Raw genomic sequence first — 15,031 nt, 5'->3', positions numbered from 1 at the left:
CTTCGCCTTTATATACAACCAAAACCCATCCTTTAACCACCTCATCCAAATTCTAAAGCACTAAACAAAGCCTGAAAACCTTCAAGATTCCATGGGATTGAAGCTTTCTTGCATCCACCGAGGCAGCCTCTCGCGGCAGGTGCACCAGCAGGCCTCGCCGGCGCCGGCCAGGGTCATCGCCGCCGACGGCTCGCTGAAGGAGCTCCCGGCCTCCTCCTCTTCCCGCGTCTCCGACGTGCTCGGCCACACCGGCGACGCGGCGCAATCGCTCTTCGTGTGCAACTCCGACGCGCTCTACTTCAACGAACACCCGCCGGCGCTGGCCCCCGCCGACCTGCTCCGGCCGGGGCAGATATACTTCGTGCTCCCGGCGGCCATGCTCGAGAAGCCCCTGTCGACGGCCGACATGGCCGCGCTAGCCGTGCGCGCGAGCACGGCGCTGGCGTCCAGCACCAAGCGGCGGAGTCACGGACGGCGCCGTGCCCGTGGCAAGAAGAAGGCCGTGCGCGTCATGCCGGTGCGCGAGGAGATGGCACACGGCGGCGACGGCGAGGACGTGTTTTTCAACGAGAAGCTTAACCAGCAGACGCTGGGGGAGTTCGGTGTGTCGCTGAACCCCGCGATGAGGGACGAGAAGAAGCTCGCCGCGGCGGCGGCGACGTCGCGGCTGAAGCGGGCGCTGAGCATCATCCAAGAAGATGCCGAGTGAAGCAGAGGTGGTCTCGATTTTCCTTTTTTTTTGTTCTTTCTAGAAATCATTCGTTTGTTAGACTAAGATGTTGTAGGAAGAGCATACAACAAGAACTAGTATGGTCTGCAAACCCTGTACATAATTTTAGTGTAAAAACGGTTCGTTGATTTTTTATATATTTCTGGTGTATAATTTTCCAAAATCTGTTCCCTACGACCGTGAGAGAGTGAAGAATTTTCATGGTCTGAAAAAAAAAAGTTTGAATGATGCACACGTTATTCCAAGCGCCTAGGGGACAGATGGACTGAAAATGACAAAGAACTGAAGAAGAACCCAGAAAAAAAAGGCGTCATTATCCTCACATCCTATTCTTACATTCAGGCAAATTCATTTCACAACACTCAGAAGGAATAAATTCATTACATCAAAGGATAACATGATTGCCTGTCCAATCTAAAAATTCTGCAAATCAACGGCGTGATCATGCAAAGCAACCGCCATCATCCACTGAATTATGTGGGTCGCTGTTCAGTCTCGTCAGGGAACGGTAGTCCCACCTCTCGCCTGAAATCCTCTGAACCGCGGAATCTGCGAAACATCGATCACATATTCACATCCAGTCATCCAGCTAGATGCACGACGTGCGGTTTACTGCTGGCCCCAACAAGGTCGCCCACCCAAGGCGAGGTCAGAGATCGGAGAAGCAGGCAGGAACCTGCTGTTTCTACAGTCATGGGAAGGAACACAAGAGCAAGGTCAGCAACTAAGCTCGCCACAAAAAAAGTCACTCCATTTGAAATGTCGCTTATATGCAACAATGTCCTCTTCTGTTAACAGCATCGGAAAATATTTGGTAGAAACCACATTTTCGGTGGAAACTTGGAAGTCCATAAAAGAACCATACTTGCAGGTATTCAGAAAATCCTATTCTACATAGGGAGGTCTCTCGATTTAGATTTAAATCGAAAGCCCCTCCTGTCAATGTCAATTCCTTCATCACATCCATTACAACAACAGAAAGTAACAACCAAGGTAAAAAAGGTTACAAATCGAAGGAAGTAACTCAGGCGATCTTTTCTAATATAACTTTGAGGGAAGGTGGGCGGAGAGGTCGGGGCGGGGTCGCCGCCGGCCGGGGGGGGGGGTGAGACCAACGGCGGCAAAGGAGCAATTCGGGTTACGGTTTTTGAGTTTGGAGTTGTTGACACAGAATTGGCCAACACACAAGCGCTAGAACGCGCAGGATCGCAACGATCGCAACCAGACGAAGACCCCGGTGACCGGTCAGACCGGTCGCGCCAACCAGTCAGATCGGTTGAGCGCAGAGAGCTCCACGAAGACCTAGAACCTCAAGCTCGGGAGGGACCCCGTCGGAGCTCGAAGATCTAGGGTTGTCTTGAGGTCGGCAGGCCACTCAAGACGTCCTTGAACGCCGCCGAGACGAGCAAAGAACAGCACGAGGTTGGAAAAGCTAGGATTTGGAGAAAAATAGGAAAAGTGTAAATTGATTGATTCGATTGGGTAGAAAGACCTCAATCGGCCGTGGCCTTAATATTTATAGGCCGGGGAGGACATACCCCTTCCAAATCGGGTTACAAACGGACTCTATAACTCAGATCTAACTTGATTCGGATTACACAGGACCAGACCGATCAGAACGGTCGGCCTTCGGCAGTGCCAATTTTGGCTGCCAACATATGCCCCCCCTGCTTTTTAGTGAGCTTTGCAAACTAAAAAGCAAGTACCAGAAGCTAGCCTAGTTACATAGATTTACGCAGAATATACAATACTAAAACTAATGCTAAGGGTGATACTCTATACCGGCTGTCTTCATCTTCAAGTGTCTTGCCACACGCTGGGATAGTATTTCTTTAAGTATCTTCCATTAAGAGCCCTTAGAAGACGCTCTCCTTGCATCATCTCCACCATATAAAAATTCACGAAGACAACTTTGACAATCTTGTACGGTCCCTTCCAACTTGGCGACCACTTGCCGAACTTATTGCTCTTTGTCCCAAGAAGCAATATTGTCTTTCAAACCAGCTCACCAACCTGAAAAGTTTTTGTTCTTACCTTCTTGTTGTAAGCTCTAGCCACCCGAAGCTTGTCCTTCTCAATTTCCTTCAAAGCTTGCAACCGCTTGTCGCTTACTTCATCAACATTGTCCATCATCAAGTCATAATAACCAACAGCGGAAAGATCATTTTGTTTAGCCAAACTATAAGCGTCCAGATTCACCTCAACAGGTAAAACGACATCATGACCATATACAAGCTCAAAAGAAGTAACCTTAGTAGCACCATGTCTAGATATACGATGAGCCCACAAAACTTCAGATAATACCTCATGCCACCTTCTGGGATTTTCTTCTATCTTTTTCTTGATGAGCTTTATCAAGATCTTATTACTAAACTCGGCCTAACCATTGGCCTGAGCATAGTATGGAGATGAATTGAGTATCTTAATTTTGTAAGATTCGGTAAAATCACATACCTCCTTTGAAATAAAAGATGAACCTTGATCCGTTGTCAAAATTTGAGGAATACCGAATCTATGAATAATATGCTCTGTAATAAACTCAATTACCTCCCGATGTGTCATATTCTTCAAAGGAACTGCTTCGGTCCACTTAGTAAAGTAATCCGTAGCAACCAACACGAAACGATGTCCCTTTGAAGAAGGGGGATTAATCTGACCAATGAAATCCAACCCCCAACCTCTGAACGGCCATGGCTTTGTAATAGGATGTAATAACGCAGCAGGCACTAACTGAACATTACCAAATCGCTAACATTTCTCACACCCTTTATAATATCTGAAACAATCTGCCATCATTGTTGGCCAATAGAAACCGGCTCTCCTAAGCAACCACTTCATTTTAGGAGCCAATTGATGTGTACGACAGATGCCTTCATGAACTTCTCCCATAGCAACACGGGCCTGATCAGAATCTAAGCACTTGAGAAGCACATCTTCGGCGGTTCAACGATAAAGCACATCATCGATCAAAATATATTTAAATGTCAAACGCCAAATATTCCTCTCCACACCATGGCCAGTGTCCTTTAAATATGTCACAATAGGCATCCTCTAGTCAGCAACCTCGACCTTCCCTTTGGATTTGGAAACAACGGCCGACTCACTGTTTTCAGCAGTCTGACCGGTCAGACCGGTCGGGGCATCCGGTCTGACCGGTTCGTCCAGAACCAGTAACTCGGCTGTTGCTCGCATTGGCTTTCTCATATTAAAATATTTTTTACTAACATCATAGCCAGATGCTTGCTGAGCCAGAGCATTTGCCTTCTTATTACTATCTCTTGGAATATGTCGGATTACAAATTCATCAAAGCAAGAGATAATATCAAGGCATCTATCAAGATATGCATTTCAAGATCCATTATAGCATTGGTATACCTTGGATACTTGCTGTACCACCAGAAGTGAATCACCATATGCTTCCACATGTTTAACGCCCATTGATTCCAAAAATTTCAAGCCAAAGAGAAGTGCTTCGTACTCAACTTGGTTATTCAAGCGCTCTTCATCCAACTGGTTTGAGAACTCAAAAATAGTACCATTCGGAAAAATTAGAACGGCACCAATCCCTTGTCCATCATCACAAGCCGATCCATCAAAGAACAACTTCCATGGTGTGCAAGTAACATAGCCGACTTCCAAATCATGCTCATCATTAATCCGATGTTCAATAATGAAATCTGCTACAATTTGACCTCTAACAGGTCTCAAAGACTCATAGGCCAAATCATATTCAACAAGTGCATAAGCCCACTTTCCGATTCTACCACTTAAAATCGGCTTTTGTAGCATATGCTTAATAACATCGGCTTGACAAGTAACTATGCAAGTACTCGATAAAAGATAATGCCTCAACTTGTTACAAGCATAATATAATGATAAGCATAATTTCTCAATAAATGTATACCTCATTTCCACATCAATAAGTCATCGGCCAACATATGTAATGACATACTCCTTCCCTTCGGTTTCTTGAGTCAAAACAGCACCAATAACCTTGTCCTCCGCAGCCACATAAAGCCTAAAAGGAATACCTCTCTTATGCGCCTTGAGAACCGGTGGTGAAGAAAAATATTTTTTATCTTCTCAAAAGCCTCTTGCTGTTCTGCCCCCCAAGTAAATTCAGCTTCATTTTTCAACCGAAGTATAGGAGTAAAAACATCTATCTTTCCGGACAAATTAGATATAAATCTTCTCAAGTAATTCACCTTGCCCAGAAACTTATGCAAGTCTTTCTTGCAAACAGGAGCCTCTACTTTCTTCATGGCTTTGATTCTTTTTGGATCAATCTCTATGCCCTTCTCATGAATAATGAAACCCAAGAACTTTCCAGCCGATACACCAAAAGCACACTTGAGCGGGTTCATCTTCAATCTATACTGATGCATCCTCTCAAGAGTAAGTCTTAAATCAGCCAAATGATGACTCAAGTCGGCTGATTTAATCACAATATCATCAATATAAACTTCCAATATAATGCCAATCAAATCATGGAAGATCAAATTCACAGCCCTTTAATAAATAGCACCAGCATTCTTTAAATCAAAAGTCATGACAACCTACTCAAACAAACCAACGAAACCAAGACATCTAAAGGTCGTTTTAGACGTATCTTCTTCGGCCATAAAGATTTAATTATAACCCGCATTACCATCAAGAAAACTGATAACACGATGTCCAGAAGCCTCATTGATCAACATATCGGCTATAGGCATAGGATATTCATCTTTAGGAGTAGCTTTATTGAGATCTCTAAAATCAATGCATACTCTAATCTTGCCCAAATCTTTCTTTTCAACGGGCACAATATTAGAGATCCACTCCGCATAACGACAAGACCGAATAAATCTAGCATCTAACAAATGATTAATTTCTTCTTTTATTCGGTCATACATAATAGGATTAAAATGCATAGAAGGTTGTTTATAAGGTCTAAAACCGGCCTTAATCGGCAGCCGATGCTCAACCAAATCACGACTCAAACCAGGCATCTCAAAGTATTCCCATGCATAACAATCGACATATTCTTTCAATAACTTTATTAAATCGGCTTTACAATCATCCGATAAGTTTGCATTTACAAAAATCGGCCTAGGAATATAACCATCTCCAATATCTACCTTTTCCAAAGTATCAGCCGACATAAAACCTTGGCCTAACTTATCTAAGTCACCCAAGTCTTCAATAACCTCACACATATTGTTCGCCTTGTCCCGATAGTGCTCGATGCACTGCTGCAGCCACTCTGCGCTGGGCCGGTCTGACCGGCCTGATGCACCGATCTGACCGGTCGGCCTCGGCCGGTCTGACCGGTCAAAGGAAGCGGTCTGACCAGTCGGCTCTGTCTTGACGCCCTGCTGCATCATAGAAGTAGATGTAGCCAATTCTCCATCGGCTTTAGGACTGCAGACACAAAACCCTCCTTGGTGCAACTGATCAAGTCATAATCGGTCAAGTCTAGACCCGATAAACACTTGATGTGATCATGTGCACCAATGAGTTCGGAATCGGCGGCACCAATGAAAGAGGAGGTATCACCATGCACAACCTCGACTTCATCGCCGATCCACTGAATAAGAAATTGATGCAAGGAAGATGGTACACATTGGTTGGCATGAATCCAATCACGTCCAAGTATGAGGTTAAAGTTATCTTGCACCTCGGAGACGAAGAACGTCGTTGCAACCGTCTTGCTTCCAACGGTCAACTCCATCGAAGCAACCCCCTTGGCACCAATGGGATCATATCCTCCAATGCCGCTGACCGTCATGTTCGTCTTGATGAGCTCTTCGTCTGTCCTGCTGAGCTTCTTGTAAAGTGAATAGGGCATCAAGTTCATAATTGCCCCACTATCCACAAGCATACGAGAAATTGGCTTCCCGTTGATGTGCCCCCTCATGTAGAGAGCCTTCAAGTGATTATCCGAATCTTTGGGCTTCTGAAAAATAGCTTCGTGCGGCCCAAAGTCCAGATATCCAGCCTCCTCCTTCGGAATCGCCCAGTAGTCATCAGAAAAACACACAACATTGATCTCCATGTTTGTGCGTTCCGGAGAAGCCTCATAATCCAGCAACTCCTCATCCTCTGCTATAGAAGGAGCTGCTAGAACCTCTGATGCGCCAGGAGTCGAAGTGGAAACAATCTCTTCGGCCTTCTGCTCAGGCTCAGGGTCGACCGGTCTGACCGGTTGCTCTGAGCGGTCATACCGGTCCGGGACACCGGTCAGACCAGTCGGCTGGAGCGGTCCAACCGGTCCTGTAGGCTGGTCAGCTGCCTTGACCTGCCACACCTTGCCTTGAGGGATCCTCGGTCTGTACTTGTCGAACTGTTCATCCCTCAACTTCTCCACCTCTTTTTCCTTCTGTTCTTGGGGTGGCGAAGACGCTGCAACCTCCTCTTCTGAGTGTGTGTCAACACCGGTGGGCACCACCTAGGCTGGAAGTATTTCTCCTTGTCTTTGTCCTTGAGGTTGCTACTGCTGGCCTCATGATCATTGGCCAACACAAGTTTCTGAGAAACATTGACCGGTTTCTCAACGATCACCGGTCCCTCTTGTGCATCTTGAGATTTTCCTTTCCCATCTTCAACTTGCACAACCTTAGCAGTTGGAGCCTTCTCAAAATCAACTTGCATTGATACTGGTTCGTCCTTCTTCTCTTTGACACAATATTCTTGGCGAACTGGACGAACTTGGGCCGGCCTCTGCTGAGACCAGTCTGACCGGTCAGGGTAGACCGGTATGACCGGTCCGGGGTTCTGCCCATGACCAGATCGGTGCTGTCCCAATCGGTCATGAACCGGCTGCTTCAACCTGTCAAACACAGGTCCTCTGGAGCTTCCCTCCCCCTGAAAGTGTGGTGGATATGGCATTAGATAGCATTGCATCCAAAATCCCTCATTCTCCCATGCAGGGAACTGAGAATCCAACGCCGGTGGATCCTATGGCATAGTAGCATACATCGGCTGTATCTGCTAAGGAGGAAACAAGGTAACTACATTACCCCTGCGTTTGCTTGATTCTCCACTAGGAGATGAAGGTGCACCTTGATGCGGAGGTGACCTTGGTCTTTTTTTTAGGGGCCGATCTTTTCGAACGGCCTTTGAGTACTTGTTCAACAATTGACTAAAGGTAGGCTTCTGATTTGCAAGCTTGCCCTGCACCTTTGGCTGATTAGTCTTCCATGTACCCACTTCCGGATGCTTAGACTTGAATGTCCGGGGCTAACCACTAGGGCGGTCTGACCGGCCACCAAGACCGGTCTGACCGGTCGGAGAAACTGGTCTGACCGGTCTCGGCTGAGCAGCAAACCGGTCGCCTGAAGAAGAATCCGCCTGCCCCCCGAGCATGCGAGTATTAAGTATGATTCTCAGATTCTTCTTCCCATCAGGAGTCTTCTCCTGAATCACCTCCTTGGCCAGAATCTTATTATCAACAGTCAACGGCCTATCATCACCAATGATCACGTTCTTGCCTTTTGTCCCTTCGGCTTGATCCGGCCGAATCAGCACCTTTGCATTGTTGAGATCAATGGTATGAACCGGGAATAGAGCTTTATCTATCTTCATCTCCGGAAAGGCCAATCATCCTTCATTTATGGCCGATTGTACCTGTCGACGAAACACATTATTATCATTAGTTGCATGAGATGAAGAATTATGAAATTTGCAATAAGCACGCCGCTTTACCTCCTCAAGCGGTGGTATAACATGAGTAATTTTCAAATGCCCAAGTCGTAATAACTCATCAAAAATACGATCACACTTGGACACATCGAAAGTAAACTTCATCTCCTCTTGCCGATTCTTTTGAGTCGGCTTGAGAGATGTACAAGTAGATGGTTTGGCCGAGGCGGGCCAAACAAACTCAGCTGCATATACCTCTTTATCCTCACCTTCCGATGAATCAGAATCATATTCAATGATATGTGTATTTGAACGATGGGATTTGTAGGTATCCTTTTCTTTTTTAAACTTTATTTCTTGACTCAAAGCTTTAGCCTGAAGCTGATTTATAGAATAAAAACTCGAACCATCAAGTTTTTCTCTATAACTAGAACGTAAACCCGCAAGAGCCAAGTCGACCAAATCCTTTTCAGAAAGTGACAAATTAAAGCATCGGTTCTTAATATCTTCAAACTTTTGAAAGTACTCATGGATAGATTCATCTCTACCCTGCCTAACCGATGTCAAATCCGTCAACTTAGTTTTGTTATCCCCGCTATAAAAGTGATCATGAAACTTTTGCTCTAATTCATCCCAAGAACGAATCGAATTAGGGGCTAACGACGAAAACCAAGGGAAAGCCGTTCCAGTCAAAGACAAAGAAAACATGCGAACGCGCAAAGACTTGCTAGAACCGACTTCTCCAAGTTGAGCAATATATTGGCTAATATGCTCCCAAGTGGATCGGTTATCATCACCGCTAAACTTGACAAAATCGGGAACATGCCAACCAGTGGGGTAAGGAATCAAATCAAAAGCATCAACGTATGACCTACGATATAGCCGACTCCTACTCGCAACAAAACCAAGTTTATCTTTAAACATGTCGGCCAGATCTTCCTTCATCCTAGCAAGATCGGTCTTATAGTTACCGGTAGATGTTTGGCCGAAACGATGTGTCGCAGGATTTGTAGTGGACATCGTTTGTGCGGCATATTGCGGATTGGCCCTAAGCCAATCATCCCAAACATCCTTGGGCAACGGTGGAGGAAAAGAGGGTTCACAGTATGACTTCGTCGTATACGGCGGCACAAAATCCGTCAACTCTTGCTCCAGGCTATAATCAGCCGAAGTAGGAAGGGGCGCAACTTATGACTGTGACGCAGAACCGAGCACCATGGCACCGGTCTGACCGGTCCGCCCGCCGGGGCACCGGTCGGGGCGACCGATCTGACCGGTTCGGCCCTGGACGACCGAACTGAGCCCTGCGGGGGTGTCTGTCCCGCGAAGAAATTCGGTGCGGCCGAAAAACTAGGATTAGGGGGAAAATAGGAAAAGTGTAAATTGATTGATTCGATTGGGTAGAAAGACCTCAATCGGCCGTGGCCTTTATATTTATAGGCCGGGGATGACGTACCCCTTCCAAATCGGGTTACAAACAGACTTTACAACTCAGATCTAACCTGATTCGGATTACACAGGACCAGATCGGTCTGACCGATCGGCCTTCGGCAGTGCCAATTTTGGCTGCCAACAGGAGTATTCTATAGCGGTGGGTTTAATGGGATGGACGGGGAGACCGCCGCCAGATCGGTAGTTATGGTGGGTTGAGGGCAGCGAGACCGGTGGCGATGGCGTCGTCGGCCGAGTGGTGGAAGAGGCCGGTTGGACATGGCCAGCGACAGATGCATAGGAGTGGTGGCGGATCCGGCAGTGGCAGCACCACTGGAGCTAAAAGGGACAACGGAGGAGGCAGAGAAGCATGGGGGCATGAAGTAGAGGAGGGGGATGGGAAGGGGAGGGGGAGGAGTTGGAGCAAGGCGGTCGTGGAGGTGGACAGCGGGCCGAAACATGCTCCAGGAGGAGGCGCGGGGCGGAACGACGCGAAAAATACCTGCGGGTAGATTAAGCGATAAGATGGAGGGGTACCCGGACCGCGGCAGCTCGTATTAATTTGCATGGGCCCAGACTCTCCATGTAGATCTAACGTGAGAGCGCTCTGAGTGTAGTCACAAGAAAATTACAAAAAAAATCTCTGCATTTGAAGTGTCGCTTATATGCAATGTCCTCTTCTGTTAACAGCATGGGAAAATATTCCGTGGAAACCACATTCTCGGTGGAAACTTGAAAATCCATGAAAGAACCACACTTGCAGGTATTCAGAAAAATTGAAACGAATCACTTTCATAAGCATGCAGTTTGACTTTGACTCTACATGATTCAGGACATGCCGCTCAGATGAACTAGTGAGGCGCCAGCAAGTGTGGCGGCGGGCCTTGTCTGTGTTCCTGCTGGCTGCTTATGATGAAAGGTTTATCTGGCCCGAAACCACACGCAGATAGCTCACCCGGCTAGTCTCCGTCAACTCGACGGCCGCGTTAAGCAATCTCTGGATCGATGGAAAAGACTCAAGAGTACCTGTCTTTGAAATGAATTTGCATGGATCATCGTTCTCGGCGGTCGCGGACGTCGTCTGAGGGAACGGTAGGTTGAACGAGACGGCGAACAGTTCGATCAACTTGGCGTTGGAAATTCTCCGTTCTCTCTCTCCTCTTGTCAAGAAAGTGCCGAGGCATTGGTCCTTCAATTGCTTGCTTGCACCTGCACCAGGCTGTGCTAGCTCGTGCACTTTCTCTCCTTCTAGTAACATTGATCCATGAGTCCAACAAGTGGTGTGGTCCACCATCTTAGCTTTCCGGCTGGGTCTTCCAGAAGTCCAGATGCCCCACTGGCATGGAGATGGAGAGCCATTGCCGTGCCACGCCATGGAATGAATGGGATATTCTGCTGCCGAAACGCACTACCGGAATCGGGTAGTTTGCCGTGTGTCTGGGACACATGGCAAAGCCCATATTGCACACGGCAACGCGCACACGGCATACGTCGGCCGGCAAAGCGCTCACGGCACATGGCAAAGTTGTTTTGCCGTGTGCATTTTCCGACACACGACAAAATAAATGAACAGTAAATAAAAAGATCCATGCTGGCCCGACCACCACTTTTTCACCGCTGGCCGCACCCCGCCGCCGCTACCTGCCGACCGCCGCATGCCCCCGCCACCAACAGACCGCCACCGCCACCGCCACCACCACCACCACCACTGGAAGCCCCGCCACTGGAGCCATCCACTACAAGAAATCCATTGATCCATGACGAATTTTTTGTGACGTTTATGAACATCGTCATAAACAGGCAGGATCTATGACGATTTATGAATTTTCGTCACAGATTTGTAAAAAGCCCATATGGGCTCTAATTTGGGCTTAGTTTCCATGACAAACCTCTGAAAACGTCATAGAATGAAAATAGAAATCATCACGAATTTGATATGGTGCTCAAACCATAATGGTGATAAAGAAAATACGTTATAGTTTAACATGAACACACGAATTAGCGTAAGACTAAATTCATATATGCATCCATTTTTAGCCCACTCAAATCATCATTTTTCTTTCATCCTTATTATTTTGCCCACTCAAATCATCATTTTTCTATCATCCTTTTTATTTTGCTAAAGGCCCATTTATTCTCATCATTCTTGTGCCACCGCAGCCTAGGCCCAACTCCGGCCTTTCTTTACTCGGTCCACAGCAGAAAAAATAGGATAAAAAAAAACCTTGGCGCACATAGTAATCAAACTCATTACCTCTGTCTACGACAAAGCAATCCAACCACTGCGCTAGGCATTTGTATGTGTTTAATTAGCAGGAAAACACATTTTCTTCGGGCCTCCTCTCTCTCCTCCATGCTGTCTTGCGCCACCCCGTTCTCCTGCAGTCCTGCACCAAGCCCAGCTGCACGCTGCAGCAGCAAGAGGAGGAGGACCAACTGAAAAAAGCACCAGCGGAGGGGAAAAAACACACTGAAAGGAGGGAAGAAGAATCGAACCAGGGTCTTCTAGGTAAGAATCAAGCGCCCTTCCACCATGCTGCGCGTCCATTTGTGCTGGAGTTTGTTATTAGCCTATATATTTGCTTACTTTCTCATTTATTTACTTGTGTGGGCCCATACGTGCAGAACACATGTGTAGTTTGTCTTTTTCTTTTAATTCGGAATTAAAATTTGTAAAAAGTATTTGTTTAGATAATGCTGGGTGCGGGTTCGAAATACATTCGGGCATAGGGCTGGAAAAATAGCTCGTGGCTCGTAGCTCGGCTCGGGCTCGGAACGGCTCGGCTCGGCTCGGAGCAGCTCGCGAGCCTCAAACGAGCCGAGCCGAGCCAGATTTTTTGGATCGCAAAAATAGCGAGCCGAGCCGAGCCGAGCCAGATTTTTTGGATCGCAAAAATAGCGAGCCGAGCCGAGCTCGGCACGTTCACTTGCCGAGCCGAGCCGAGCCGAGCCGAGCCGAGCTCAACTCGGCTCGGCTCGTTTCCAGCCCTATTCGGGCATCATATTTTTGCCCTGCGCGTCCATTTGTGCTGGAGTTTGTTATTAGCCTATATATTTGCTTACTTTCTCATTTATTTACTTGTGCGGGCCCATACGTGAAGAACACATGTGTAGTTTGTCTTTTTCTTTTAATTCAGAATTAAAATTTGTAAAAAGTATTTGTTTAGATAATGCTGGGTGCGGGTTCGAAATACATTCGGGCATCATATTTTTGCCGGTTTTTTATTTCTGGCTGAGCTAAAAAAACAGAAGGAACGGGGGTACGAACCTGCGACCATCTGCTCATCAACGGCTCCATGTACCACTGGGCTGCACATGTATTTGCGGATTCTAAGTGACAAAAATATATAAACATCTGCAACAAACTCGATTTACTTGATAAACATATTTATTGTTCACCTTTCTCTTTTTGAAAATCGTACCAAAATTTTATTTCAAGATTGAACATACGTAACAGGATTCTATAGCAATTTCTAGAATTTTTCTAGAAGTTTTTAGATATTATTATCATTATTTTATATTAAGGTTGCAAGTAGAAGTTGGAATTATTCCTATCAAACATTTAAAATTTTCTTTCATTTTCATAATATGCGCTATAATAGAACTGAGATGCTTAAAACATTTTTTTAGATTTTTTAGATATTATTAGAGATAATTGTAGTTCAAATAGTAATTACTTTCAATAAACATGCAGAAATTCATTTAAATGGTAGAAAATACCAAATCTGTTCAAAAATTCTTAAAACTCCTACATGGCAACGCAAATGTCATTTATTACATGTAAAAACTGTATTGGGATCTATAAGATAGATGGTTTTACAATTCACTTCACAAGATTATCTTAATTTGATATTTGAAAATAGAAAACTAACTTTTCGCACAACAAGTGGCAATGTGTATCAACAAATACTAATAAGAGAATAAAGGTAAGATTTTGTCCAAAATTGAGGTATATATGAACAAGTAAAGACTTTAGGATGTTTAAATTTCAAAGTTTGAGTTGAGTTGTGTGAAACAATATAAGAGATACATCCATTTTGTGAACAATGTATATTTTAATTTTTGCAAAATCAAATGAAACTTTTATCTCAAGCTTAAACATCCATAAAAGGATTATATGGCAATTTCTAGAATTTTTTGAGAAGTTTGAGATATTATTATCATTATTTTATATTAAAGTTGCAAGTAGAAGTTTGAATTATTCCTAACAAACATTTAAAATTTTCTTTCATTTTCAGAATATGAGCTATAATAGAACAGAGACCCTTAAAATATACTTTTGTATTTTTATAGATACTATTTGAGATGCTTGTAGTTCAAATTGTATTACTTCAAATAAACTTGCAAAAAATCATTTAAACCATTGAAAATAGTGAATGACTTATATAATTATCAAAAATTTTACACGACAACTTATATGTTGTCTATTATATTTAAAAAATATATTAGTGCATATTAGATAATTATTTTTATGTGTTACTTCATAATGGTGCGATAAAATGATAAAAAACTTTAGTACAAAAAGTATGTACAAGGCCTGTTTCAGCCTACATGGCCCAAATAGCCCTGCAGCGCGTGCGCGGCCCAACCCGACCTGCCCCGCAAACCCTAATGCAAGCGCATTGTGAGTCGTCCGATCAGATCGGATGACCACGAATTGTCCTGGCTTCATATAAAACCGAAGAGCGCTATCGGAGGGGGCGACTAATTAGGGATGGCAACGGGTACGAAATATCCGCGTACCCGCGGATACCAAACCCGACGGGCACGGATACGGGTTTGAGTTTTTGCCCGCGGGTACGGGCGCAGGTACAACTCTAAACCCAACGGATTTCTTCAAACGGGTTTGAAAAATTGATACCCGAATCCGCAAACCCGCAAATAATGACTTTTGTGATGTATTATGTATGAGACTAGTTCATTATTTGCTAAAATTTATTTGTTTCCTCAAATAAATGGTGTTGACGTGTTGATTATTAGGTTATAATTTATTAATATTGAGATATAGATGTGCATATTAATATTTACATGCTATTAAAATGTGCTTGTGTGCTTGATTCTCTAAAACTTGCGGGTATGCGGGCGTACCCGCGGGTATGCGGGTATCCGCGGATAGCGGGTACGGGTATCATTTTCTACCCGTTGCGGGTTGCGGGCGCGGGCACGGGCACGGATTTTAGCACGCGGGTACGGGTTTATAAAATTAATATCCGCGCGGATTTTACTCGTTGCCATCTTCAGACCTAATCC

General features: G+C 45.1%; 1 protein-coding gene across 1 annotated transcript; it reads left to right on the top strand.

Annotated features, from left to right (window-relative positions):
* LOC120654944 lies at window positions 1-948 on the top strand. Its single transcript, XM_039932623.1, has one exon. The coding sequence runs from the start codon at window positions 92-94 to the stop codon at window positions 707-709; it is 618 nt and encodes a 205-aa protein (XP_039788557.1). The 5' UTR covers window positions 1-91; the 3' UTR covers window positions 710-948.
* The last annotated feature ends 14,083 nt before the right edge of the window (window positions 949-15,031 follow it).

This window comes from Panicum virgatum, chromosome 1N (genome assembly GCF_016808335.1).
Source record: "Panicum virgatum strain AP13 chromosome 1N, P.virgatum_v5, whole genome shotgun sequence".
Classification (NCBI taxonomy): domain Eukaryota; kingdom Viridiplantae; phylum Streptophyta; class Magnoliopsida; order Poales; family Poaceae; genus Panicum; species Panicum virgatum.
This window is presented reverse-complemented; position numbering and strand designations above follow the sequence as displayed.

Coding starts and splice junctions, on each gene's coding strand:
- LOC120654944 (XM_039932623.1), top strand. CDS start 92: ATGGGATTGAAGCTTTCTTGCATCCACCGAGGCAGCCTCTCGCGGCAG.